General features: G+C 46.4%; 1 protein-coding gene across 1 annotated transcript in view; it reads left to right on the top strand.

The window, feature by feature from the left end:
• Window positions 1–15,855, top strand: part of UBE2I (ubiquitin conjugating enzyme E2 I) — a 39,735-nt gene extending 23,880 nt beyond the window's left edge. Inside the window, exons 5-7 of the mRNA XM_050967670.1 lie at window positions 6,072–6,181; window positions 6,352–6,431; window positions 15,197–15,855. Of these exons, the coding sequence (XP_050823627.1) occupies window positions 6,072–6,181; window positions 6,352–6,431; window positions 15,197–15,260 (254 nt within the window). The 3' untranslated portion in view covers window positions 15,261–15,855. The remainder of the gene's footprint in view (window positions 1–6,071; window positions 6,182–6,351; window positions 6,432–15,196) is intronic.
• Window positions 15,856–24,001: the final 8,146 nt, after the last annotated feature.

Here is a 24,001-nt window from a genome sequence, read left to right as displayed (position 1 = left end):
TTTTTCTGAGATGAACGATCAGAAGTGTATGCAGTATTCCAAGTGTAGGCATACTATAGACTTGTGTAGCGGCATTATCATATTTTCTGTCTTATTATCTAGCCCTTTGCTAATGGTTACCTATATTCTGATAGCTTTTTTGATTGCTGCTGCCTTCAGAGAAATATTCATGATGACTCAAAGATCTCTTTTCTGACTGGTAACAGCTAATTTGGACCCTATCATTTTATGTGTATAGTTGGGATAATGAATTGAATGGGATGGTCCTGTAGGCCTGGTCTACACTATGCGTTTATACCGATTTTCGCAGCATTAAACCGATTTAATGCTGCACCCGTCCACACAATGAGGCCCTTTATATCAATATTAAGGGCTCTTTTAAACCAGTTTCTGTACTCCTCCCCGACGAGAGGAGCAGCGCTGAAATCGGTATTACCATATCGGATTAGGATTAGTGTGGCTGCAAATCGACGGTATTGGCCTTCGGGCGGTATCCCGCAGTGCACCACTGTGACCGCTCTGGACAGCAATCTGAACTTGGATGCACTGGCCAGGTAGACAGGAAAAGCCCCGCAAACTTTTGAATTTCATTTCCTGTTTGGCCAGCGGGGAGAGTTCTCCAGCACAGGTGACCACGCAGAGCTCATCAGCACAGGTAACAATGCAGTCTCCTGAGAATCGAAAAAGAGCTCCAGCATGGACCGCACGGGAGATACTGGATCTGATCGCTGTATGGGGAGAGGATTCTGTGCTAACAGAACTCCGTTCCAAAAGACGAAATGAAAAAACATTTGAAAAAATTTCCAAGGCTATGATGGAGAGAGGCCACACCAGGGGACTCAGTGCAGTGCAGAGTGAAAGTTAAGGAGCTCAGACAAGCCTACCAGAAAACCAAAGAAGCAAATGGAAGGTCCGGGGCAGGGCCGAAAACATGCTGCTTCTACGCTGAGCTGCATGCAATTCTAGGGGGGTCCACCACCACTACCCACCCCTGTCCGTGGATTCCGAGGTGGGGGTGGTAATCTCAGCCATGGGTGAGGATTCTGCGGACGGGGAAGATGAGGAGGAGGACGAGCTTGCAGAGAGCACACAGCACTCCGTTCTCCCCAACAGCCAGGAGCTTTTTCTCACCCAGACGTAATTACCCTCCCAAGCCACTAGCCCAGACAACGAAGCCATGGAAGCGACCTCTGGTGAGTGTACCTTTTGTAAATATAAAACATGGTTTAAAAGCAAGCGTTTTTTAATGATTGATTTGCCCTGAGGACTTGGGATGCATTCGCGGCCAGTACAGTTATTGGAAAAGTTTGTTAACATGTCTGGGGATGGAGCGGAAATCCTCCAGGGACATCTCCATGAAGCTCTCCTGGAGGTACTCCAAAAGCCTTTGCAGAAGGTTTCTGGGCAAGGCAGCCTTATTCCGTCCACCATGGTAGGACGCTTGACCACGCCATGCATGTAGCAAGTAGTCTGGTATCATTGCATGACAAAGCCTAGCTGCATATGGTCCCAGTGATTGCTGGCATTCAAGCAACATCCTTTCTTTAGCTTGCTGTGTTATCCTTAGGAGAGTGATATCGTTCATGGTAACCTGGTTGAAATTCAGGAATTTAATTAAGGGGACAGAGATGGCCATTCCTACTAGGCTGTTTGCCTGTTGCTTAAAAGAAATCCTTCCTTGCAGGTAGCCAAGCGGGGAGGGGGGGAAATGGCGCAGAGCTTTTTCGTGTTTGGCTAGAAGGGATCTTCCCTGCTACCAGCCACGTGGTGGCGGGGAAGGGGGGTGATTAGCAGTGATCTTCCATGATACCAGCCACGTGTTGGGGGGCAGGGGGAAAGCAGTCATCCCAGAGAATTGGATGGGGGGTGGTTTCTGCTGCTACATGTTAACAGGAAAGAAGCAGCACTATACGGGATTTGCTTGGTATTTGGGAAAGGAGGGCACTGTGTATATGAAGGCTGCAGAAGCCGAAAGACAATGGCTTACTATGGCCACATGCGAGCTGAATTCTGCTGCCCAGACCTGCGTCTGTGAGATCTGTAACACCAGAGCCACAGGCACTCAATATTAAGATGCAAAATGCGACCTTGTAGTGAAATCACGTGCTATATAAGGTGAATAGTGTTGTTCACTGTGAAAGAGTATAAGCATTGTCCTGTAAAATGTATCTTTTTAAATATTTCTCTCCCCTCCCCTTTTTTTTTTCCCCTCCCTCATGCAGCTGCAAATTTTTCAAGCCTCCCTACTCCATCCCGAAGGCTATCTCAGATAAGGCGGTGGAAAAAAAAGACGCGAGACGAAATGTTCTCGGAAATCATGGAAGTGACCCGCAATGAAAGAGCTCATCTGAATGAGTGGAAGGATTTGGTAGCAAATTACAGGAAAGATGCCAGTGAACGTGAGGATAGGAGGGACGAACGTGAGGATAGGAGGGACGCTCGAGATGAGAGGTGGCGGCAGGAAGACCAGCAGTGGCGGGATGCAACGCTGGGGCTGCTGCGTGATCAAACTGACATCCTCCAACGTCTGGTGGAGCTTCAGGAACAGCAGCAGGGTCACAGAGTGCTGCTGCAGCCCCTGTGTAACTACCTTCATCCCTCACCATGTTCCGTATCTTCCTCACCCAGACATGTAAGAACGCGTGGGGGTAGGCTTCATGCACCCGCCCACTCCACCCCTGTGGACAGCCCAACCAAAAGGCTGTCATTACTTTGAAATTTTTTTTAGTGGCCCTTTCCTTCCCTCCTATCCTCCTCCCAAACCACACCCAGGCTACCTTGTCAGTTCTCTCCCTCTTTTTATAATGACTTTTTAATAAAGAATACATGATTTTTAAACGATAGTGACTTTGTTTCCTTAAGCAAGCTGTAATCGAAGGGGGAGGGAGGGTTGCTTACAGGGAATGAGTCAATCAAGGGGGCGGGTTCGTCAAGGGGAAACAAACACAACAGTCACACCGTACCCTGGCCCGTGATGAAACTCGTTTTCAAAGCTTCTCTGATGCGCACCTCTTCATGGTGTGCTCTTGTAATCGCCCTGGTGTCTGGCTGCGCGTAATCAGCGGCCAGCTGATTTGCCTCAGCCTCCCACCCCGCCATAAAGGTCTCCCGCTTACTCTCACAGAGATTGTGGAGCACACAGCAAGCAGCAATAACAATGGGGACACTGGTTTGGCTGAGGTCTGAGCAAGTCAGTAATGTGCGCCAGCGTGCCTTTAAACGGCCAAATGCACATTCTACCACCATTCTGCACTTGCTCAGCCTGTAGTTGAACAGCTCCTGACTACTGTCCAGGCTGCCTGTGTATGGCTTCATGAGCCATGGCATCAAGGAGTAGGCTGGGTCACCCAGGATAACTACAGGCATTTCAACATCCCCAACTGTTATTTTTTGGTCTGGGAAGTAATTCCCTTGCTGCAGCCGTTTAAACAGAGTATTGTTCCTGAAGACACGAGCGTCATGAACCCTTCCTGGCCATCCCACGTGAATGTTGGTGAAACGTCCCTTGTGATCCACCAGTGCTTGCAGCACCATTGAAAAGTACCCCTTGCGATTTACGTACTGGGTGCCCTGGTGCTCCGGTACCAAGATAGGGATATGGGTTCTGTTTATCGCCCCACCACAGTTAGGGAATCCGATTGCAGCAAAACCATCCACTATGACCTGCACGTTTCCCAGAGTCATAACCTTTCGTAGCAGCAGCTTAATGATTGCTTTGGCTACTTGCATCACAGCAGCCCCCACAGTAGATTTTTCCACTCCAAATTGATTCTTGACTGACCGGTAGCTGTCTGACGTTGCAAGCTTCCAGAGGGTTATTGCCACTCGCTTCTCCACTGTGAGGGGTGCTCTCATCTTGGTATTCTGGCGTTTCAGGGCAGGGGAAAGCAAGTCACAGAGTTCCATGAAAGTGCCCTTACGCATGCGAAAGTTTCGCAGCCACTGCGAATCATCCCAAACCACAAAATTATGCGGTCCCACCAGTCTGTGCTTGTTTCCTGGGCCCAAAATCAGCGTTCAATGGCTAGAACCTGCCCCATTACCAACAGGATCTGCAAAGCGCAGGGGCCCGCGTTTTGAGAGAATTCTGTGTCCATGTCCTCATCACTCTCGTTGCCGTTCTGCCGTAGCCGCCACTTCCTCGCCTGGCTTTGCAGGTCCTGGTTCAGCGCAGATTGCACGAGAATGCACAAGGTGTTTACAACGTCCACGATTGTGGTCTTGATCTGAGCAGGGTCCATGCTTGCTGTGCTATGGCATTTGCACAGTTCACCCAGGAAAAAGGGTGTGAAAGGGTTTTCTGCTGCTTTCACGGAGGGAGGGGTGAGGCTGTACCCAGAACCACCCGCGACAATGTTTTTTGCCCCATCAGGCACTGGGCTGTCAACCCAGAATTCCAAGGGGCGGGGGAGATTGCGGGAACTATGGGATAGCTACGGGGTAGCTACCCACAGTGCAACGCTCCGGAAATCGACGCTAGCCTCGGTACATGGACACACACCACCAAATTAATGTGCTTAGTACGGTCGTGTGCACTTGACTTTATACAATCTGTTTTACAAAACCGGTTTATGTAAAATCGGAATAATCCCATAGTGTAGACATACCCTGAGAGAGTACAGTATGCCACCTAAAGGTTTCTGTCCTGTTTCTTCTGCACCTTGGAAATTGACCTGATGTGTTTAGGCTCTTTCTTCAGTTGATCTCCAATTTCATGCTGGTGACATAAGAGAGCCTACCTTTCACTTGTAAAAACATACAGCAGGCATTAGGAGAAATATCAGCTGGCTTGAAAGATTCTGCCGGTATTAATGGAATTCTTCATTTTAAAGATGCGGAATATCTCTGAAACTGTCTTGCTACAGAATCAGTCATCTGTCACTTTGCATTTAAGTCCTTAGAAAGGCAACAGAGGTATTAAAGAAACACAATTTAATTTTAGGGACAAAATTGATTGTACAACCTAAATGGAATAGAAATGTCCTGATTTAAATGCAATTTAAGCATAATTTAAAATTCACTGTTGTGTTCTGAATGCAGTTATTAGTCTTAATAACTAAAGATAAAGTGAAACACAGAAAAAAAAATGATGGAAACTTAAAATGGACAGACTCTTGGCAAGGAGACTCTTTAAAGGTATTATAAATGTCTCTTTAATGTAATTGGTCCTGCTAGTGAAGACAGGGGGCTGGACTTGATGACCTTTCAGGGTCCCTTCCAGTTTTATGAGAGAGAGATATATCCATATATTATAATAAAAATAATATAATATAATAGCACCTGCAATGAAGGGGGGGGAATAGGTGGTGAAAAAAGTGCAGATGTGGTCATCCGAGTGGATCTGCTTCCTTATTTTATGAAGGAGTGTGGAGTGTTGATGTAATTAGTATAGCATTTTGGGCCCAGACCATCACAAAACTACTCTAAATAGAGCTTGGTGAAATAGCAAGAGAAACTGTCCTCTGGTTTAAGAGCTGTTGCTTGTGGCAGTGCTTGTTTTGGGAACTGTATTTCGAAGCAGGCTGTTTGTTGTGCTCCTGATCATTTCAGTGCCTATTAATATCCACTGACTGTTCATACAGCAATTTAAACATAAAGAGCGTTGTGTGTTAAATATTATTCAGGATACACTTTCAGTCCACTCTATTTCATAGTGGTGGGATCTGAGCTTTGGGAGGAAGCAGTAAAGGTTTGGGTGAGTGTACATTTTCACTGCACTTAATGCCATTCAGCATTAATGAAATCCTCCTATCTTAGCATGGATAATAGGTTATATTGTTCATTCAGAACATATTTTGGCCTGGACTGGTCATGTTAATCAGTAATGTGACTGAGATCTGACATGGAGATACAAGTAGACCCAATGAAAGAGGGAGAACTAAAGGTAACTGCACTGCAGAAAAACTTAATGGATTTTCTGAATGGGATTGTGACAATGGGAGATTGGTTGCCTTGTGGTGTAGGGAAAATGGCCAGCTTTACTAGAAGTCGACTTTTTAAATGTTCTGGTTTAATTTTAAAGTTGGGCCAAAATCTTAGATTTGCACATAAAGAACTCTTTTCTTCCTTAGGTAAATTTGAACCACCATTATTCCACCCAAATGTGTATCCTTCAGGCACAGTGTGCCTCTCCATCTTAGAGGAGGATAAGGATTGGAGGCCAGCAATCACAATTAAACAGGTCATAACATTCTTCTGTTAAAACTGTACACCTTTGCTTTGTCAGCTGATCCTTTGTGTGATTCTGGAATGTCTTGTGTACAATTCTACATTTTATTTATAGAAGTTCTGAATTGTATATGTTTCATAGTAATATTTACATACATTTTTTTTCCACATTTTCTTATACAGATCTTGTTAGGAATACAAGAACTTCTAAATGAACCAAATATTCAAGACCCAGCTCAAGCAGAGGCTTACACAATTTACTGGTTAGTTGTTGGGGTTTGTTTGTTTTTTAAACACATTGACCAGTTTATAGCTGTTTGTAAACTCTGGGTCTCCATTTGTGTGACTGATGGTGAGACAGGTAAAGCAGCTTCTAGAAAATAATTTCTGGGTCAGCTTTATGTAGAGATGTTCAGTTTTATGCTGTAACCTCAATAAAACAACCAACTAACTAAAGTTAAGGTTGAAGGTCCAGTGATAGCAAGGCAAGTTAATGCAGTAGCATATATAGCCCTAATGAGGAATCAAAGTCCCATTGTGCTGTATGGATATGTAAAGAGAGTCCTTGCCCCTAAAGAGTTTATAATCCTAAGTTAACAAGACATAACAGTTGGGTGAAATTAATGTCTAGAGGCAAAGGAGAGGAAGGATGAGTTAACAAGTCCTATACAGTAGCTACATGCACAATCATTCCTCATTACATTCCTAACTGTACTGAGCTGGGAGGTTCTATAGCCATTTTGGTCTTAAAGTAGTGGGTTTACAGCTATTTCGGGGGAGTTTGTGCAGTGTATATGGGGCAGCATAGGAAGGAGTATGGAGATCTTAGTGAGAAGTGGGTTTATGGGTCGTGAAGGCTGGGAACTTTGGCAGAATGAAATGGCATTGGATGCAATGAGATTATCAGTCTGACAAGTAGTGTAGGGCTAAGCTGTAAAATCTTAAAGGTAAGAAAGAACATCTCTGAGATCCTTCCTGTCCCATAAGCAAAGAAAGACAGAGGGTGGAATATTCTGAAAGTGAATTTGCTGGCTAGGTAAGTGGTGCGGGATGGAGGGTTTTCTTTGCAGAACATTGTTCCACCTCCTATGGGAAGAGGAGGCTGTATAACTTGGATGGCCTCCACCTCGGTAGAAGAGGGACCAGTCTCCTTGGGGAAAGGCTAGCAAGAATAGTCAGGGGGGCTTAAACTAATAGCAAAAGGAGACAGTGGAAAGAGGGAAGACATGAGCACTTAGGTGGCCGAAAATTGAGATGTTGAGAACAAAATGAATCAAGGAACCAAAGGACATGAGAGGAAGAAATTCTTTAATTGCCTATACACTAATGCTAAGAGCCTGGGTAACAAACGAGAGGAACTGGAATTGCTCATTTATTAACGTAAATTTGATGAGTGGTATTGCAGAAATCTGGTGGGACGATTCACACAATTATGTTAGGTTATACCATTTTATTTTATTTAGGAAGGATCAAATAGGCAAAAGGGAAAGGGGAGTGCACTGTATGCCAAGAACTGACATAATCTGTTAGTCACTAACGTTTTTTGAGAGTCCTCTTGAATGATTATGGATCAGTGTCTTAACAGAAAAAACACAACATGGGGTACCAGCTGATGCCTGCTACAGACCACTAAATCACACTAGGGAACAGAATAACTGCCTCCTTACGTATCTATCTATAATGTGTAGCAGGGAAAACTGAGCTATCATGGAGGACTTCAGTTTGATAGAGACATGCTGGAGGTCTCATGCTGCCAGTACAAAAACATCCTTGGAATTTCTAAATATTATAGTTGAGTTTCCTAACTCAAAAAGTGTTGCAGCCAATGTAGAGTAGTTGTATGTTAGACCTTGTCCTAACAGATGATGAAGAACTGAACACAGAACTAAAAGTTAATGGTAGATTTGGTACAGGTGCTCGTGGCTTGATCACATTTATAATGTGCAAGCAGAAAAAAGTCCAGACCAGTAATATCTACTTAGTGATTTAATAGGGCCAGTTTTACAAAGCTGAAAGCAATTATGAACTGAAGAAGCTGGGAGGAAAAATTTAATAAAAAAAGTGAATGATAATTGGGTATCATTTAAGAATCCCTTCCTAGATGCCCAAAAAGCCACAATCGAGGAAAAAGGCTGCTGATTTAAAAAAACAAACCTGGTTTAGAGGGGAATTGAAGGCAGTTGAGAAAAATCGTATATAACAAATGGAATAAAGGGGAAGTTGATAAGTGACTGTAAATCAGAAGTGGGAATTGCAGAACATTTATAGGGAAAGTCTATAGACCCAAGGAGAAATATTTGTCCAGCAGTGTTAAGGACAATAAGTGATGGGGGGTTTTTTAAACATACCATATTGAGAATAAAAAGAATACTGACAAAATGGTATTGGTCCATTACTAGATGAAAATGGAAGAATTAACCATAATAATGCAGAAAAGACAGAAGTGTTCAGTAAATATTTCTGTTCTGTACTTGGGGTGTGGGAAAACATGATGCAGTCTCATCATAAGGTGATAACTCTTTCCTTTCCACTAGTATCTCTGTGGGATGTTATGAGCAGAAGAAAGTTTGACATTTTTAAATCAGCAGGTTCAGATAACATGCATCAGATAGTTTTAAAAGGCTGAGGTGTTTGCTGGACTGTTAATGTTCATTTTCAATAAGTCTTTGGGAAGTTCAAGAAAAATTTGAAGAAAATTAATGTGCCTATTTTTAAAAAGGGCGACTTGGGAAACTCTAGAGCTGTCAGGCTGACATCAATTCTGGGCATGATGATGGAGCAGCTGATACAGGGACTTCTTTAATAAAGAACTAAAGGAAGGCAATGTAATTAATGCAAATAAACCTGAATTTATGGCAAATAGATCAATGTAAGAACAGCTATACTGGGTCAGACCAAAGGTCCATCTAACCCAGTATCCTGTCTTCTGACAGTGGCCAATGCCAGGTGCCCCATAGGGAATGAACAGAACAGGTAATCATCAAGTGATCCATCTACCGTCGCCCATTCCCAGCTTCTGGCAAACAGAGGCTAGGGACATCATCCCTTCCAATCCTGGCTAATAGCCATTGATGGACATATCCTCCATGAATTTATCTAGTTCTTTTTTGAACCCAGTTATAGTCTTGGCCTTCACAACATGTTCTGGCAAGGAGTTCCACAGGGTGACTATGTGTTGTGTGAAGAAACACTTCCTTTTGTTTGTGTTAAACCTGCTGCCTATTAATTTCATTTGGTGATCCCTAGTTCTTTTGTTATGAGGAGGAGTAAATAACACTTCCTTAGGGTATGGCTATACTTGCAGCTGTGCAGCACTGGGAGTTAAAGCTGTCTTCGTAGAGCTGTGTAGGGAAAGTGCTGCAGTGTGGCCACACTGACAGCTACCAACGCACTGTTGTGGCCACATTTGCAGCGGTGTTGGAAGTGTTGCATTATGGGCAGCTATTCCAGCGTTCAGGTGGCTGCAATGTGCTTTTCAAAAGAGGGAGGGGGTGGAGTGTGACAGGGAGCATGGGGGAGGGAGAGAGAGAGTGGATTTTTGGAGCTGACACTGTGTCAGCTCCCTGCCTTGCAAGTTCCGACCCCTTTCCCCACCCCTCTCTCATTCACTAAATGCAAATAGCCCTCTTTGTATTTTTCCTCACAGACCAGATAAGCAGCTGCTCCGAAACTTACCCCCTCACCCGCCCACCATGCTGCTTCTCTCCTCAAGCAAACACTAGCTGTGGACATTCCAAAGGGATCCCCCTCCCTGCCTCATTCACAGCAAATAGTAGCTGTGTTTCTTTTTTAGATAAGCAGCTCCGGGAGCCCGAGTTCACAACAAAACAAACAGGCATCACAACAAAACAGAGTGTCATCTTTACTGAAAAGCATTGTGGGAAGGTTCTGGAGGTCAGTTACAGCATAGTAAGGTTAATCACTGTTTACACTGGCACCCCAGTGCTGCAGCACCAGTGCTGTTCTCTTTATTCCGCTTGTGGAGGTGGAGTACATGCAGCGCTGTAGCCAGGGAGATAGCTCTGTATGTGCCTTGCCAGTGTGGACGGGGAGTGAGTTGTAGCGCTGTAAAGCCACCACCAGCGCTGTGACTCTAAAGTTTAGCCAAGGCCTTATTTACTTTCTCCATATCAGTCATGATTTTATAGACCTCTGTCATATCTCTCCTCTCCCCATCCCCAGTCTTCTCTTTTCCAAGATGAAAAGTCCCAATCTCATTAATCTTGTCTCATACAGAAGCTGTTCCACACCCCTAATTATTTTTGTTGCCCTTTTCAGAACCTTTTCCAACTGCAATATCTCTTTTGAGATGGGGTGACCACGTCTGCATGCAGTATTCAAGATGTGGATGTACCATGGATTTTATATAGAGGCAATGATATTTTCTGTCTCATCTATCCCTTTCTTAATGATTCCCAACATTCTGTTAGCTTTTTTGACTGCCACTGTACATTAAGTGGTGGATGTTTTCAAAGAACTATTCACAATGACTCCAAAATCTCTCTTGAGAGGTAACAGCTAAAACTAACTTGATATATATATTTTTATGAGATTACCAGTTTGGTTGGTAAAGGTAATAGTGATGTCATAATATTCTTAAACTTCAGTAAGGCGTTTGGTACTGCACAACATTTTGATTAAAAAAATTAGAACAATATAAAGTTAACATGGCTCACATTAAATGGATTAAAAATTGTCTAATTGTTAGGTCCCAAAATGTAACTGTAAATGGGGTATCATCATTGAGCGGGGTGTGTTTACAGTGGGTTCCCAGAGAGATCAGTTCTAGGTCTTGCACTAGTTAACATCTTTATCAGTGACCTAGGAGAAAATATAAAATCATCACTGATGACACAATAATTGCGGGAATGGTAGATAGATAACTAAGAGGATGGGTCACTGATTCAGAGCAATCTGGATTGTTTGGTAGATTGGGCATAAGCAAACAATATGTTCTAATATGGATAAATATAATCATATGTATCAGGGAACAAAGAATGTAGGCCATACTTCTAGAATGGAGTACTCTATCCTGAGAAGCAGTAACTCTGAAAAAGATTTCAGGGTTATGGTAGTTCATCAGCTACACATGAGCTCTCAATCTGGCCAAAAGAGCTTAATATGATCATGGGATGCATAAACAAAGCAATCTCAAGTAGGAACAGAAAGGTTATGTTACCTCTGTATTTGGCACTGGTGCAACTGCTGGAGTGCAGTGTCCGGTTCTGAGGTCCCACAATTCAGGATGTTGATAAATTGGAGAGGGTTCAGAGAAGAGCCACAAAAATGATTAAAGGATTAGATAACATGCCTTATGGGTAGACACAAGGAGTTCAATCTATTTAGCTTAACAGAGGAGGTTAAGGGGTGACTTGATTAGACTATACCTACAAGGTTCAACAAGTATTTAATAACAACCTCTTCAATCTAGCAGAGATTAATGCAACATGATCTAATAGCTGGAATTGAAGCTAGACAAATTCAGACTGGGAATAAGGTGTATATTTAACAATGAGTAATTAACCACTGGAACAATTTTTCAAGTGTCTTGGTGGATTCTCCATCAGTGACCATTTTTAAATCAAGATTGGATGTTTTTTTCTAAAAGATTTGGGAAAGTTCTGTGGCCTGCAGTATACAGGAGGTCAGTCTAGATGATCACAATGGTTCCTTCTGGCCTTAGAATCTATGAATTGATGAAAAATGAAGTTCTAAGAAGGACTCAAAAGGTGCAGTGGAAGAGAGACGGGACCTTAAAGGAAAATTATTTTGGCAGCAGAGTCTTGAATGGGCTTTATGGGATCAAAGTCTCAGTAGTAAAGACCAGAGATGAGATAAGTGTAAATGAGAGCTTTGGCAGTCTGGAAAGAAAAGACCAGGTTTTGGAGACTATATGAAGGAAAAAGTGCCGTATTTTGGAAACAGTCTGGCTATGAAGGCTCATAGAGAGGGCAGAGCCAAAAAATGACATTCAGATTATGAACCTGAGTGATTTGGGAGGATGGGAGTGGTACTATAGTGACCAAGAAAGGATGAGGATGGAGTATTGGCCCTGGGATTTAGTTAAGAAAACCTCATTAGATACTCTGAGGACAGCATGAATATAGTGGAGACCACAGAAGCAGGGTTGGAATGGATCCAGGATCCAGCAGGCAGAGAGGAATTGGAGGTAATGGTTGTAAACAGTGCATTCAGAGAATTTAAAGATAGTGTCAATGTGGCTTTTTTTAGCATGGAGCAAGAACAGATTATGTTTAAGGATAAGTGACTGGGAGGGATGAGGGAGTAAGAGATGTTTTTGTGGTTTTTAAATGAAAATCTAAAGCTGGGGAGATGATTTTTAAGATCATCTGCTTGAACACTCTCATTACCTATATTGATCACACACTCACTCACTCTCTCTCTCTCACACACACTTTCACACACAAAAAGCTGAACTCAAGCAGGACTAAAACACAGTTACTTCTGACTAGCTATAACAGAATTTCTGTCGTCTGGTTGGAGGAGGGACTCTCAATTCCATGTTAAAATACTTCTACTGACAAATTGCTCACTAGGCTGCATCGTAGGAGAAGAGGCATAATGTAAACAATAAAAGGAGAGACTTTGGATGTATTAGTTGATCACAGGGTGACACTGAGTCACCAGTATGACGTGAAAGACACCCTAGGAACTTATAGGGAAGTATTAATGCTATTGTACAAGGTATTAGCAAAACTTCTTCTGGAATACTCTGTACAATTCTGATCACCTGATCAAGAAAGATTAATTCAAACCAGAACAGGTGCTGAAAAGGGCTGATGGTCAGGGAAGTGGAGAGTCTGTCTTATAATAGTAGAGTAAAAGAGGTTGGCTTGTTCAGCCTAGCAAAATGAAGGCTGAGAGAGGATTTGATTGATCTCTATAAATACATAGGGGGGTAAACACCAGGAAGAGAGAAGAGCTGTTGAAGCAAAAGGACAGTGTTGGTACAAGAACAAATGGATATAAACTGGCCATGAGTAAATTTAGTCTGGAAATTAGGAGGTTTCTAATCATCAGAGGAGTGAGGTTCTATAACAGCCCCCTAACAGAAGTAGTGAGGTCAAGAAACAACTGGATTTAACATGCAGCCTGATAAACTTATGAATGGGATTATACGACATGGTTTCCTGTGATAGTAAAGGACTGGACATGATCCATAATGTCCTTCCAGTCCTATGGACTTCAAGTTTATCCCTTTAAAACATTAAGACAAATTACAAATGTGCCACCACAGAAGGAAAGCCAAACAGTTAGTTAATAGACTAAGTTCCTTTGTTTGGAGCCTTTGGAATAAGACAGCAAGAGAACACATTGTTAGCTGGTGTTTTATGCCTGATCACTCGTAACTAGGCATCAAGTTATGAGTACATTGGGAACACTAAAGAGTTAGAGCCCTCTGTGTATGCTCTAGTTCTTAGGAAAATGACTCAATCTTTAATTGTAGGCAAGTTTCATGTTCATAAGGAAGGATTCTTACACAGAACTGGTTTATAGCAGGCCTGCAGCTGGTGGTGTGCCAGCTTCTCTTGCAGCTAAGCTAAGGTGCTTCAACTGTACACACCCATGCCTATTTCAGCACTAGCCCTCCCCAGAGCAGGGACTGCCAATAATGCTGAATTGTGTGATCTATCTCATGCACATGCAGAAACAAAGTTTTATCTTAATTTAAATTTAATTTAGGTTTAAAATCAAGACCACTCCAAAGTGAAAGACTTGCGAGCTAACTTCTACATCTGGAGGAATTATTTTATATAGTAGGAATCTATAAGAATAGCTAAGAGTCTATATTTACAAACTAGAGCCCAGCCAAAAAAAAATCATCCAAATAGACTTGTGATGTGTCTGGTGCACCAGACACTGATTTCCTGGGTCTGTAGGCTATTCTTAATGCATAATTGGTGGTGAGAGAAACTGTCAGCAGACAAAAAATTACGTGCGGTTGCAACTTGATCTGGTACCCAAATGCATGGGAAGACATGGTGCTTTGTGAACAGGTGTCCTTTTTATATGAACTGTTAAATGTTCAAGAATAAATTTCCTTCACTTGCCAATGCTTTGTTTAGATTTCTGCTGTACTGTGTTTTACTGCTGGCCTGTTCTGAAGTAGTAGCCATGTTGTAAACTACCAGTACCAGTTCCCAGAATTATCTTGTCTTTTTCCTCCTTTTAGATATAGGAAAGTAAGTTAAACTGCACATCTATACACAGCCTTCTAAGCCCAGCATCTTCTCTTACCTGACTTTTAGGGTGGGAAGAAAGGGATGTGAGACCCTGAGGAGAAACCCTGTCATTTACCAAATCTTCAGTGAGATTGTGTTCTGTGGTGATATAACGTGTGTAAGAGAAACTTTAGAAGAAATTACATTACTTTAGTATGCAGTGTAGTGTAGTAGTAACCGTGTTGGTCCCAGGATATTAGAGACACGGGTGGGTGAGGTAACATACTATCTCACCCACCTTCTGTCTAAATACTTTAGTATATGAAGAGCACTTAATGAAATAATAGAAATGTCATGGTATTTTCACAGACATCTATTCTGTGGTGAATCTAACAGAGTAACTCTGTAAATATCTTGTCTCCTTCCCCAAAATGCTTTTACTTCTAAGATACAATCTTCTTCCTATTTCCTGCAGCAAACCCTACTGAACAGATGTTAGTGAGCTCTGCCGTACCTAGGCTACCAACCTGTTTTGACTAGTCACTTCTTTCCAAACAAAATGAGTCCTACAGTGCAAATGACCCTCTCGTTAATTAAATGAGCAGTGTTTGGACAGTGAGCTGTTGGTATAGCCAAGATTTTCAGTTTATCCTTCGGTCAATTCAGTCATGGGTTTTCCTACTGTCATGAGTACGTAAGATACTTCACCTCTGCCTAATCTCTCTTGCCTTAAGGAATAATTTGAGGGTCTCATATGGATGAGAACTACTTAACTATGTCAAGCTGCACCATGAATACTATTTGACATCTGAAACATCTAATGACCTTTATTTTTTTATATCCAGCCAAAACAGAGTGGAATATGAAAAGAGGGTTCGAGCACAAGCCAAGAAGTTTGCGCCATCATAAGCACCTGTCATACAGCATCTTTAAAAAGGAAGGGATTGGTTTGGCAAGAACTTGTTTACAAAATTTTTGCAAAATCTAATGTTGCTATGTACAATTAATATTCACTTAGGGGAGGGGGTCGTATGTGTGCCATTTTCCATATTCGCCACTTGTATACAGTTCTGAATTTGCTGAATTGCCCCCAGTTTTTTCATACAGGGTCTCTTCCTTCAGTCTTTTGTATTTTTGATTGTTATGTAAAACTTGCTTTTATTTTAATATTGATGTCAGTATTTCAACTGCTGTAAAATTATAAACTTTTATACTTCTATAAATTCACTAGTATCTCTAGTTACTTTGCTATCTGATGCAGGCATGCTTTAAAATGTTTAGAACTATATTTAGACTCTAGCTGGCTGTATGAAAAAATCATACCCTCCACCCCCTTCCCTCCCCTTACTTTGTTTTTCTATCTTTCAGAAACTAGGTTGTTATTGCTTAAGAGCCTCAGAGATCCAAAGTCAGCCAGCATCTTGATTCTGCATCACTTCCTTTTGTGTTTATATGGCGTTTTGTCTGTGTTGCTGTTTAGAGTAAATAAACTGTTTATATAAAGGTTTTTGTTTCATTATCTTCATTGAAATGATTAAAAGGAGAAAAGTCTTCCAGTTAAGTATAGTTTCAGAAAGTAAAATTCAATGACCCTTTTTTTTAAATAAAGTCTTCTAATATTGTATGCCTTTTCATTGTTAGCCTCCTCCCCAGCACTCCCCATTGTAGAAGTGACCCTTCTCTAACTCTTTACTCCTGAATGATAGTCACTCAGACTTGGTTAATCTAAATCAATTTCTCAGATTTTTTTTTAAGGAAAATCAACTCTGACTAGCACATTGGCCATTATCAAAGCTGATGTTTATAGTGGTGCTGAGTGGACAATATTGTGACTAGACTACAAATTTATCAATAGGCGAGTGCCAAGAAACAACATAATCAATTATCTTCATCTTTTGGGATCTGATATTTTAGGGGAACCAGTTTAGAGTGAGTGGTTCACAAATCAAAACTTTTTGAACCCCAGGCATATACTAGGATGCCTGACATCCACACACCAAAGAAGAGTGAACTGTAAACAATGTAAGAAATGTTATCTAAATAGGAGTTAAATATTTAAAATTATTTTGGTTAAAAAAAAAATTAGTGCCTTATGAAAGCCAGTGTATATGTAATGTTTAGGGAAAGGGCAAAGTTCTTGTCTGTAAAATGCAGAAGGCCACAGTTAACTCGTATGAAGGGAGGAATTCAAATATGCAAGACCCTTCTCCCCCTTTCCCTCCCCCGCCACAACTCTGAAATGTAACAGCATTTCTCTAGATTAAAAAAAAAAAAAAGACCATATCACTGGTGATGAAATGCTGAAAGCTTCAACCTGTCTGTGGTATAAAATTAGTGCTATAGATAAACTTGCTTTGAAATCTAACTTGTCTGTTGTAGCAATAATCAATTGTCCTGTGATTCCATTTTTATTACATTTTTACAGAAGTATAGTAAGTAAGGCTGAGTGCTGTATCTGATTATGGTGGTTGCCGTCCAAGTGTGGAAATGTTTCCCTCAAATCTGTGAGACTAACTGCGTCACTTTTTCTCTCATTTGATCCCACACACTGCTACTGTGCTTTCCTCAAATCTTGCCATATTTTTTAAAGATAGCTAATTGGGAAAGCAGCCTTTGAACCAATGGACAAAAGAGAAAATGTCAAGTTAGAAAGAAACTCCCCTTCAGATAGAAAGAAACTCCCTCCAACAAAATGAATTTCCTCATCTAGTTTTCAAAATCAGTGTGAAATCCTGACCCACTTGAGTCAATGACAAAACTGCCATTAACTTTAATGGGGTCAGGATTTCACTCAGTGATAGTTTACCACAAAAAGGGATGGGGAGCTGATTTAGAGGAAGTCCCTGCTAGGGGATGATATGATATCAGAGATCATTATTCATATCTTCTCTAATTTTACTGCAGGACTTTCAGAGGTTTTTTACTCTACAAAATCTAAAATGAATGGAAATGTTTTCATGGCAAAACATGGTGGGGGGAACCTTGCTTGTTTTTATTGCTTTTTCAGTGCTGAAAACTCATAACAGCATTCTGCTGCTGTATGAGAAGCATAAAGCCAAAAAATAAAAGTCTAATTCTTCTTCGAGTGATTGCTCACATCCATTCCAGTTAGGTGTGCGCGCCGCGCGTGCACGTTCGTCGGAAACTTTTACCCTAGCAACTCCAGTGGGCCGGCAGGTCGCCCCCTGGAGTGGCGCCGCCATGGCGCCCAATATATATCCCTGCCGGCCCACCCGCTCCTCAGTTCCTTCTTACCGCCGTGTCGGTCGTTGGAACTGTGGAGCGCGGCATAGCTGTCCTCCACGTCCCTAGCTCTCCTTGTTTTTCTATCGTTATCTCTATTGTAGTTGTTAATTAGACTGTTAGTTAGATAGTAGTAGTTAAGTGTTAAGTAGTTGTAAATAGTTTTTCGCCGGGGGCTTAGCCCTTCCCGGCACCCGGCACCGGGCTCATGCCTGGTTCGCCGGGCTTCAAGCAGTGTGCGGCCTGCAAGAAGCCTATGCCCACGAGCGACCCCCACGACGCGTGCCTGAAGTGCCTGGGGGAATCGCATAGATCCGACAAGTGCCGCATCTGCAAGGCTTTTAAGCCAAGGACTAAGAAGGAGAGGGATCAAAGGCTCCGGACTCTTCTCCTGGAAGCGGCACTTGACCCGGCGGCTTCGCAGGCCGTGATGTCGGCGCCGGCACCGGATCGCACCGGCACCGAGAAGACTCCCCGGCACCGACCTTCTCCGGCACCGGGGACAGAGCCTAGGCCGTCGAAGTCCACTACTCCGGCCAGGCACACCCGAGTGGAGCGCCCGGCCTCAGTATCGGCCGCGGCGCCGCCGGCACCGTCGACTCCGGGCCCGGCGGGTCCGTCGAGTCCGGTGCCGCCAAGCTCCCCCATGACATCTGGGGTTGAGATAGTGGTGCCATCTACACCAGAGGCCTTCGCCTCGGCACGGGACCTCATAGCCCTGACCGAGCCCACGCAGCTACCACCCCCGGTACCTCCGGTGCGGGTTGTGTCCAGAGGCAAGCCTATGATGTCGGCACCGTCCCGGGACTCTCGTTCTCGCTCCAGGTCCCGACGTCAGGGTCGCTCCAGATCCCGCCGCCGCTCGCAGTCCCGGCACCGCTCCCCTCAGCGGTACCGGTCGCACTCGCGGCGCCGGTCGACACCGAGACGATCGCGGTCGGACTCCAGCCGCCGTTACCGGCACCGCGAGTCCAGGAGCCGATCCAGACGTTCGCCGCACCGGTCGACCTCCCGGCGCCGAGCTGGTGGCAGGTCCCGGTCCCGGTCGACCTCCCGGTACCGAACCGGTGGCAGGTCCCGATCCCGGCACCGAAGCGGCGCCCGGTACCGATCCAGATCCCGGCACCGTGGCAGAACTCGGTCCCGCTCCCGGCACCGTTACGACTCCCGGCACCGGTCCCCGGCACCGAGACGATCGCCCGTGCCGGCCCGCGCGGACCATTACCATCCAGGGTCCGCTCCGCCATGGCCCTCGAGGCAGCCGTCCGTGTCTTCGCTGGCGGATAGTGGGTACGCGCTGGGCACCGACCGGCAGGCGGCGCTGTTCAGCGAGCCTCCACAGCAGGACGCAGCCCCACAGCAATGGGGTTTCTGGACACCCTGGGCGTATCATCAGGCCCAGGGCCCCCAACAGCTCCCTGCTAGGCCGCCGACTGCAGAGCGCAGGGCACCTGAGGCCTCGTTGTCTCGCCCCCCTCCCTCCCCGGATGGGGAGGAAGGATCCAAGCAACAGGACTCCACTTTGGCTCCTGAGGCAGAGGCGAGGGCCGAGGGAGACCCCCCTTCAGACACCCTCTTGCCGGGGGTCTCCTCATCTTCTTCCCCTGATGAAGCGGTGGCTGGGACCTCCTCCAACAGCCCCCCCCCCGCTGGACCTCAGGGCGCACCAGGACCTCCTCCGGCGAGTAGCCCAAAACCTGAGTCTACAAGCCGAGGAGGTCTCGGAGGTAGAGGACCCTATTGTCACCATCCTCTCCGCAGACGCTCCCACCAGGGTCGCCCTGCCGTTCATACGGACCATCCAGGCCAACGCCACCACCATCTGGCAGTCCCCGGCCTCCATTCCTCCCACTGCGAAGGGCGTCGAGAGGAAGTACATGGCTCCTTCTAAGGGCTACGAGTACCTCCACGTACACCCGACTCCGTGTTCCCTGGTGGTCCAATCTGTCAATGATAAGGAGCGTCATGGCCAGGAGGCTCCAGCCCCCAAATCCAGGGAGGCTAGGCGGATGGACCTCCTCGGCCGTAAGGTGTACTCGGCGGGGGCGCTGCAACTCAGGGTCTCCAACCAACAGGCCCTGTTAAGTAGATACGCCTTTAACTCCTGGGTGGCAGCAGACAAATTCAAGGAGCTGTTGCCACAAGACGCTCGTCAGGAGTTTGCGGCCATCTTAGAGGAAGGCAAGAGGGTCGCACGCACGTCCTTGCAAGCCTCTCTGGACGCTGCGGATTCGGCTGCCCGTACCCTCGCGTCGGGTGTAACAATGCGTCGCCTCTCCTGGCTGCAGGTTTCCGGCCTTCCGCCGGAGCTCCAGCACACAATACAGGACCTTCCTTTTGAAGGCCAAGGGCTGTTTTCGGATAAGACAGACCCTAGACTAAAGAATCTAAAAGACAACCGCGTCATCATGAGGTCACTGGGGATGCACACTCCAGTGACGCAGCGCAGACCCTTCCGGCCGCAGCAACAGCAACAACAGCGCAGGCCGTATCTCCAGTTCCGCCAGCGGCAGGACCTTAACAGGCGCCGCGGCAGGAACGGAAGGCGCAGGCATTCGGGGAACCAAGGGGGCCAAAACCAAGGCTCCTCTAAGCCCCCGCCTGGTCCCAAGCCTTCATTTTGAAGGTGCGCCCGAGGGCGCAGTAACAGTTTCCCCATTGGATCCTGTCCCCCCGTTTTCCAACCGCCTTTCTTTTTTCCTCCCGGCGTGGTCCCTAATAACATCAGACCGCTGGGTTTTACGCACGGTGCAGTCGGGATACCGCCTGCAGTTTGTTTCATTTCCTCCTCCCCGCCCCCCTTCCTCGTCCCTCTTCAGGGACCCCTCTCACGAGCAATTCCTTCGGCAGGAGGTGCAGACGCTCCTCCGCAAAGGGGCTATAGAGGCGGTGCCGGAGAACGAGCAAGGCAAGGGGTTTTATTCCCGCTACTTTCTGATCCCCAAGGCCAAGGGAGGCCTCAGGCCCATCCTCGACCTGCGAGAGCTCAACAAGTACCTGGTGAAGTTGAAGTTCCGCATGGTTTCCTTGGGGACCATTATCCCATCCCTGGATCCGGGAGACTGGTACGCCGCCCTCGACATGCAGGACGCGTATTTCCACATTGCTATCTGGCCACCCCACAGACGTTTCCTTCGCTTCCTTGTGGGGTCTCTGCATTACCAATTTGCAGTCCTCCCATTTGGCTTGTCCACGGCCCCGAGAGTGTTTACGAAATGCATGGCAGTTGTTGTGGCGCAGCTTCGGCGCAGTCGTATCCACGTGTTCCCGTATCTAGACGATTGGTTGATTCGGGGCACGTCGGAACAACAAGTCTGCAACCATGTCCGTGTGATCACCGACATGTTCGCCACTCTGGGCCTCTTGGTGAACACAGACAAGTCCACCCTGGCCCCCACACAAAGGGTGGAATTCATCGGGGCCGTCCTGGACGCCACTGTGGGCAGGGCCTTGCTGCCATTGCAGCGGTTCCAGGCCTTGTCGGCAATCGTGCAACGACTACAGACAGCCCCCCTGACGTCAGTGAGGACGTGTCTAACCCTGTTAGGCCACATGGCGGCCTGTACTTTCGTGACCAATTACGCTCGGCTCCGCATGAGGCCACTCCAGTTGTGGCTCATCAGTCATTACAGGCCGACAAGACAGCCACTAGATATGTTAATCACGATCCCCCAGAGGGTCTTAGATTCTCTCGGCTGGTGGCTGGACCAGTCAGTGTTGTGTGCGGGTCTCCCCTTCCACCCATCTCAGCCCTCGGTGTCCCTAACAACAGATGCCTCAGATCTCGGCTGGGGGGCCCACGCAGGGACCCTGAGGACGCAGGGCCTGTGGTCCCAGGAGGAGGTGGGGCTACACATCAACATGCGGGAGTTGAGAGCGGTCCGTCTTGCTTGTCAAACGTTCTGTCATCAGCTCCAGGGTCGTTGTGTCGCGGTGTTCACCGACAACACGACGACCATGTATTATATCAACAAGCAGGGCGGCACCAGATCCTCCTCCCTGTGCCACGAGGCGATACGACTCTGGGACTTTTGTGTAGCCCACTCCATTCACCTCATGGCTTCCTTCCTCCCCGGAGTACGGAACACGCTGGCGGATCGATTGAGCAGATCCTTCCTGTCACACGAGTGGTCCCTTCGCCCGGACGTCGCCCTCTCCATCTTCCGGAGGTGGGGTTATCCCCGGGTGGACCTCTTCGCGGCCAAGGGGAACAGGAAGTGCCAAGCGTTCTGCTCCTTTCAGGGCAGGGAACCTGGGTCGATAGCGGATGCCTTCCTCATCCAGTGGTCGACCCACCTGTACTATGCATTTCCCCCATTCCCGTTGGTCCACAGGGTCCTTCTGAAGGTGCGCAGGGACAGGGCTCATGTGATCATGGTAGCCCCGGCGTGGCCCAGACAGCACTGGTACCCCATGCTGCTGGACCTGGCCATAGCCGACCCAGTTCCCCTGCCCCTTCATCCGGACCTGATTACCCAGGAGCACGGGACCCTCTGTCACCCGGACCTGCAGTCGCTGCACCTAGCGGCGTGGCTCCTGCGTGGCTGACTGGCTCTGAGCTGCGCTGTTCCACGCCGGTGAGGGAGGTGCTCTTGGGCAGCAGAAAGCCGTCCACAAGGGCGACGTATTTGGCCAAATGGAAGCGTTTCTCCTGTTGGTGCGTGGAGAGAAATCTCCGCCCTATGGAAGTTTCAGTAGCCAACATCTTAGACTACATTTGGTCCCTCAAAGGGCAAGGTCTGGCCATATCGTCGTTACGAGTCCACCTAGCGGCTATCTCCACCTTTCACCCGGGTGCGGATGGTCACTCTGTTTTTTCCCACCCGACGGTGTCTAGATTCCTTAAGGGGCTGGAACGTTTATACCCTAACGTCCGTCCCCCTGCTCCAACCTGGGATCTTAACCTGGTGTTGTCCCGACTCATGGGGCCCCCCTTTGAGCCGTTAGCTACTTGCTCCCTGCTTTATCTCTCTTGGAAGACGGCCTTTCTAGTAGCTATCACCTCAGCTAGACGGGTGTCGGAACTCCGGGCTCTTGTGGTAGACCCCCCATACACGGTCTTCCACAAGGACAAGGTGCAGCTGAGACCACACCCTGCTTTTCTCCCCAAGGTGGTCTCAGCCTTCCACGTCAACCAAGAGATATTCCTCCCGGTTTTTTTCCCGAAACCTCACTCCTCAGGCAGGGAGCAGCAGCTCCACTCGCTTGATGTCCGTAGGGCTCTCGCGTTCTACGTGGAGAGGACCAAGCCCTTCCGTAAATCCCCCCAGCTTTTCGTGGCAGTAGCGGACCGCATGAAAGGGCTTCCTATCTCCTCCCAGAGGTTATCCTCTTGGGTAACGTCCTGCATCAGGACCTGCTATGACTTGGCCCACGTCCCTACGGGCCGTGTGACTGCGCATTCTACCAGGGCGCAGGCGTCGTCGCTGGCTTTCCTCGCCCGTGTGCCCATCCAGGAAATCTGTCGGGCAGCGACCTGGTCATCGGTCCACACCTTCGCGTCCCACTACGCCCTGGTCCAGCAGTCTAGAGAGGATGCGGCCTTCGGATCTGCTGTGCTCCATGCCGCGACTTCTCACTCCGACCCCACCGCCTAGGTATGGCTTGGGATTCACCTAACTGGAATGGATGTGAGCAATCACTCGAAGAAGAAAAGACGGTTACTCACCTTTGTAACTGTTGTTCTTCGAGATGTGTTGCTCACATCCATTCCACACCCGCCCTCCTTCCCCACTGTCGGAGTCGCCGGCAAGAAGGAACTGAGGAGCGGGTGGGCCGGCAGGGATATATATTGGGCGCCATGGCGGCGCCACTCCAGGGGGCGACCTGCCGGCCCACTGGAGTTGCTAGGGTAAAAGTTTCCGACGAACGTGCACGCGCGGCGCGCACACCTAACTGGAATGGATGTGAGCAACACATCTCGAAGAACAACAGTTACAAAGGTGAGTAACCGTCTTTTCCACTGTCCTTGCTGAAAGAAATGCAAAAAATAAACCACCAGTTCACTTAATATATGTTGGTTAAATGTTGTCACTAATAAGACAGATTAGGAGTTTTCCTGACAGTGTTCCTTTCCCTAGGATATAAAATGGAATACCTACACTTTTTTCTTTTCCTTTCCTGGTAACTTAAATGTAAACACAGCCTGGGAGTTTAATAAATGAATAATTAAAAAAAAAAAAAAAAAAGCTGTGACTAACCTGTTTCTTGTGTTTCCAAAAACTTATGCTCCAGGTGTACAATAACCTCCGCATCACATGCTGCTTTACTAAGGAAATAAAATAAATGTATGTTAGGAAAATATTTAACTTTGAATCTCTTAAATGTTGGTTGAATTAAGTGATACTTGAAATCTCCTATTGAATTTATGAGAAACTATGTGATCATGTCTGAGGCAAGAATGCCTT

This window comes from Gopherus flavomarginatus, chromosome 9 (genome assembly GCF_025201925.1).
Source record: "Gopherus flavomarginatus isolate rGopFla2 chromosome 9, rGopFla2.mat.asm, whole genome shotgun sequence".
NCBI lineage: Eukaryota > Metazoa > Chordata > Testudines > Testudinidae > Gopherus > Gopherus flavomarginatus.
This window is presented reverse-complemented; position numbering and strand designations above follow the sequence as displayed.